General features: G+C 57.2%; 1 protein-coding gene across 1 annotated transcript in view; it reads left to right on the top strand.

Moving 5' to 3' along the window:
- Nucleotides 1-3964, top strand: part of Dscam (DS cell adhesion molecule) — a gene marked incomplete at its 5' end in the record, with an annotated part of 531581 nt that overhangs the window by 445713 nt on the left and 81904 nt on the right. Inside the window, one exon of the mRNA XM_010636598.2 lies at nt 3723-3878. Coding sequence (XP_010634900.1) covers nt 3723-3878 — 156 coding nt within the window. The remainder of the gene's footprint in view (nt 1-3722; nt 3879-3964) is intronic.

Genomic DNA, 3964 nt, shown 5'->3' with positions numbered 1-3964 from the left:
GGATTTTTTTTTTTTTTTTTTTTGGCAGTACTGGGAATTGCACCAGGGCCTTTACCCTGGGCATTACCCCTGGCCCTTCTTTATTATTTTATTTTTATCAGGAGGACATGTTTGCGGTAGGTAACGAGTCCAGTCACCGTGAGATTGGTACACGTGTCTCCTGCGTCTCAGTGAAAAGCACTCTTTACCCTCTTCACCCTTTCCTCCCTCTCCCTGCCCCTGGATCCCCTTCCCACCTCCACAAAGTCTTCCTCCCTCTTTCCCATCATCTTTCTTTTATTGTGTTCTTTAAGTTATTTATACTTTGGGTTCCTCATATAAGAGAAACCATGTGATATTTAATTTTGTTTCTGGTTTATTTCACTTAACGTTATGGTCTCAAGGTGCATCCATTTTCCTACAAATGATTCCAGCGTATCCTTTTTATGGCTGAGTAGTACTCCACTGTGTGCTTTAATCACATCCTCACTGTCCGTTCATCTGTTGATGGCCACACAGGCTGCTTCCGAGGCAGAACTGCTATGAGTTGTGCTGCTGTAAACATGGGTGTGCACAGATCACTGTAATAGGATGCCTTTAACTCTTTGGAGAAGATACCCAGGCGAGATGTAGCTGGGCTGAATGGAATTTCTGGGTTTGGACTTTGAGGAACCTCCACGGTGCTCCATGGGGCTTGTACTATTTATTGAGTCAGGGTGTAAGTGGCGACGGGGTCCGGGCTGCACTCAAACTCGCAATCCTCCTGCCTCTGCCTCCCAGAGCACTGGAAGTCCAGGATGAACCACTATGCCCAGCCTCTTCTTGGAGCCAGACGTGGTGTGTCCTGAGGTGAAGCAGCCGCCAGGCACCACTGAGCTGCGTATGAGCATTGAGCAGCTTCCGAACTTATTTCTGCCCCTGTTTCGTTTTCCGCCTTACATTGTGAGGGTGTGGGAAGGTAGAAATAAATAGTCATTTTGTGTTAAAAATCCCTTATAAAAGAATATAATTTCTAATTTTACGTTACGTATTTGTTTCCTTTTATTTTACTCTTGGCCTCAAACGCCACACTTGAGTTCATGTGTAAGAAGTACACACACAGGTCCCTTCCAGCAGCCCTAGCCGGGCTGTGCAGGGGCAGGCGAGCAGTGGGGGTGACACCGGCGCCCACGCTCGGCCTCGGTGCTTCTGTCCTGTTCCCTTCCGTCCCTCCACGTCTGTGGTCGGGAAGCGGCTGCCCAAGAGGGGAGGCGAAGGTGTGGACGGAGCCTGTGCTGGGGCCCGGAGACCCGGCGATCCCTAAAGCAGGGCCCACCGCCATCCTGCCCCTGGCTCGTGACGATGCTTTAGTGTCTCAACGCTCTTGAGCCCCACAAGGGGACGGCGAGTGTTCACCCCACTTGGCTGACTCCTTCCCTGGCAGATTCGGTTCTTTGTCGCTGTTTCCTTTCAGCAGACCCCGAGGCCACACCGCCTCGCTCCCTCCTCCTCTGCCTTTCTGCATCGCACTCCCGCACCTCACTGTCAAACTGGCACAGCTTCCTCCGTATTGGTAGCTCAGTGTTTATTCTGCAGTGCCACACGATCCCCAGCCCGCATGGGGAGAGGGCCCATGACACAGCACGTCTTAACCCTCTGCCTTTTCTCTTCTCCCTTCCCTCCCCTCCTTCTCCTGATCCCCTGCCCTTCTGCCAAAGCTCTGTCCCCTGCTTCCTGTCGTCTGTCTTGTATTTGGCTCTCGTTTCTACTTGGGGTCTCTCGTGTAAGAGGCACCGTGCACTGTTTAGCTGCGCGCCTGGCTCACTGCCCCGGATCCCTTTCTCACGCCATGGGAGACGCCGGACCCCAGTGGCTTCCCCTCCCACGAAACCTGGAAGGGCGCTCCCGGCCGTCATCGCCCGCACACCACCCACCTTCTCATGCACCTTCTCCTGTGGTGCGCGCACGTGTTCATGTGTGTTTGGGTGTGTTCGTGTGTGTGCCTCTGTGTGTGGTCCCAGACCTAATGCAGATGTTTCTAAACCAGAAAAGATCTTCACAAGTTCTGCATCGAAAGGTTTCCCATTTGCATTTGAGATTTTTACCTTCATCCAGTTGACCTGTATCAGCCTGATACAGGAAACAAAAGCAGTAATGGGCTGGAGCTGCCCGTCCCCGGCCTTCTGCAGTGTGACAGCCCCTGCGTGAGCAGACACCCCTCCCATCGTCAGCCGCCTGCGGGGACTCCCACGGGGTGACTCCCGGGATACCCCAGGCCCGGCTTCCCGCACACAGCGCGGCTCCCCTTGGTCCTGGCTTCTGTGACCCCTGTGCCATACCCGCCATCCCTGGAGTGTGCAACAAGCCCGCACCACCTCGTTTCCCCTGTGATGCTACATCTGCTTCAAGGTTGATCTTTTTGACAGCACAATGTAAACATTTTAGAAAGGCACCCTGCCTTCTAAGTAGTCCCCAACAGGTGGCTGGGCCCCCGTGCGGGGCATCAGGAGGCCAACAGGACTGAGGGCAACAGGGCCGGCCGGCGGGGGAGGACCCCGCCACTCTCCCGACCCAGCCTGTGCTCCCGTGCTGCCCGAGTCACCCCGCAGACCTCAGGGTCCCTGACTCTGTGTCAGGCGGCTGCCGGGCTCATGCACCTGTTCCACGGGCTCATTTTTTGCACTGAGGGCAGGGCTGGCACCTGGGCCACACGCTGGCCACCTCTTCCCGCTTTCCTCATGCACCCAGAGGTGCCCTCGCCGCCTAGAAGGCCTCCCCTGGGCCGGGCCCACGTCCTCACATCTTCACTGTGCATGTGTCGTGCGATGCCAGGCGCCCCACAGCTGCCTGCCCCTGGATGTACAGGTCCCAGGCCTCTCTCGGCAGCCAGCACTGTTCTGTGGGCGACTGCCAGACCCGGGGCCACACCAGGTCAGCACCTGATGCAACCCTTGGAGGATCTCAGGTTGCCATCGCAGGGGAGCACGGCGTTCCGTCTCGGAATAGCACTCACCCAGCCCACTGCTGAGTGGAAGCGAGGCATTTTTAGCTCCCGCCAAGTTTCTGACACATCCCTGTCACTTCGCTTACCGGGAGTTCACTCCAGGTAAAGGGAGGAGTCTGCTAAGCCACTCTGCTTAGGATGGATGCACCTTTCCCCATTTAAATGTTGCATTTTCAGCTTTGGGAAGGAGCGCCGGAAAGTCACGGCTGTGCCTGCCTAGGGTCTGCGTGGCGCAGTTCCCAGTCCACCTCCATGGAGAAGCAGCCGCCGCAGTGAAGCTGATCGGTGCTCCCGTCCATCCCTCGTTGTTACTGTCCCTTCCCCAAGGGACACAGAGTTTCAGTTACACAGAAGAATGAGTTCTGGAGAGGGCGGTGCCTTGTGACTGTGGTTCACGTGCCGCTGTGTGCTTGAGGTCTGGGGGCTGGATCTGGCTCAGACACGAGAGGAAGTTAGATACTTGGAGGTGTCGGCACGTTAAGGCAGACTTTGTAAAATCGCAAAGCTTGCCCTTGCGGCAGTTTGGTAGGGTGGAGGCTTCCGTGAGCCGGCGGGAGAGGCAGCTTGGTGCTGACCCAGGGTTTGCAGCACGGCCCTGGACCCCGTTTCCCAGGTTCTTCCTGGTGTCCTGGGCCACTGCAGTGTGACACCGAGCGAGTGGCCCCCAGCGAGGGAGCTGTGAGCACTTGGGGAGGGCGACGGGCAGTGGTACACAAGGCAGTGCGGGCAGCCACCGACCGTGTCCGCTCTCGTCCTCCAGAGCTGGGTGAGATTAAGAACGTCACCACCACGCAGCCGTCGCTGGAGCTGGATGGGCTGGAGAAATACACCAACTACAGCATCCAGGTGCTAGCCTTCACGCGCGCGGGCGACGGCGTCCGGAGCGAGCAGATCTTCACGCGGACCAAGGAGGACGGTGAGCCCGGTCAGGGGCGTCGGGGAGCCCGAACCGGCTTCAACACTCAGGCGCCCTGGGGCACCCTGGGCTCCTGCGGAGGGACA

Source organism: Fukomys damarensis, unplaced genomic scaffold, assembly GCF_012274545.1.
Source record: "Fukomys damarensis isolate Sample0158 unplaced genomic scaffold, DMR_v1.0_HiC HiC_scaffold_24, whole genome shotgun sequence".
Taxonomy (NCBI): domain Eukaryota; kingdom Metazoa; phylum Chordata; class Mammalia; order Rodentia; family Bathyergidae; genus Fukomys; species Fukomys damarensis.
This window is presented reverse-complemented; position numbering and strand designations above follow the sequence as displayed.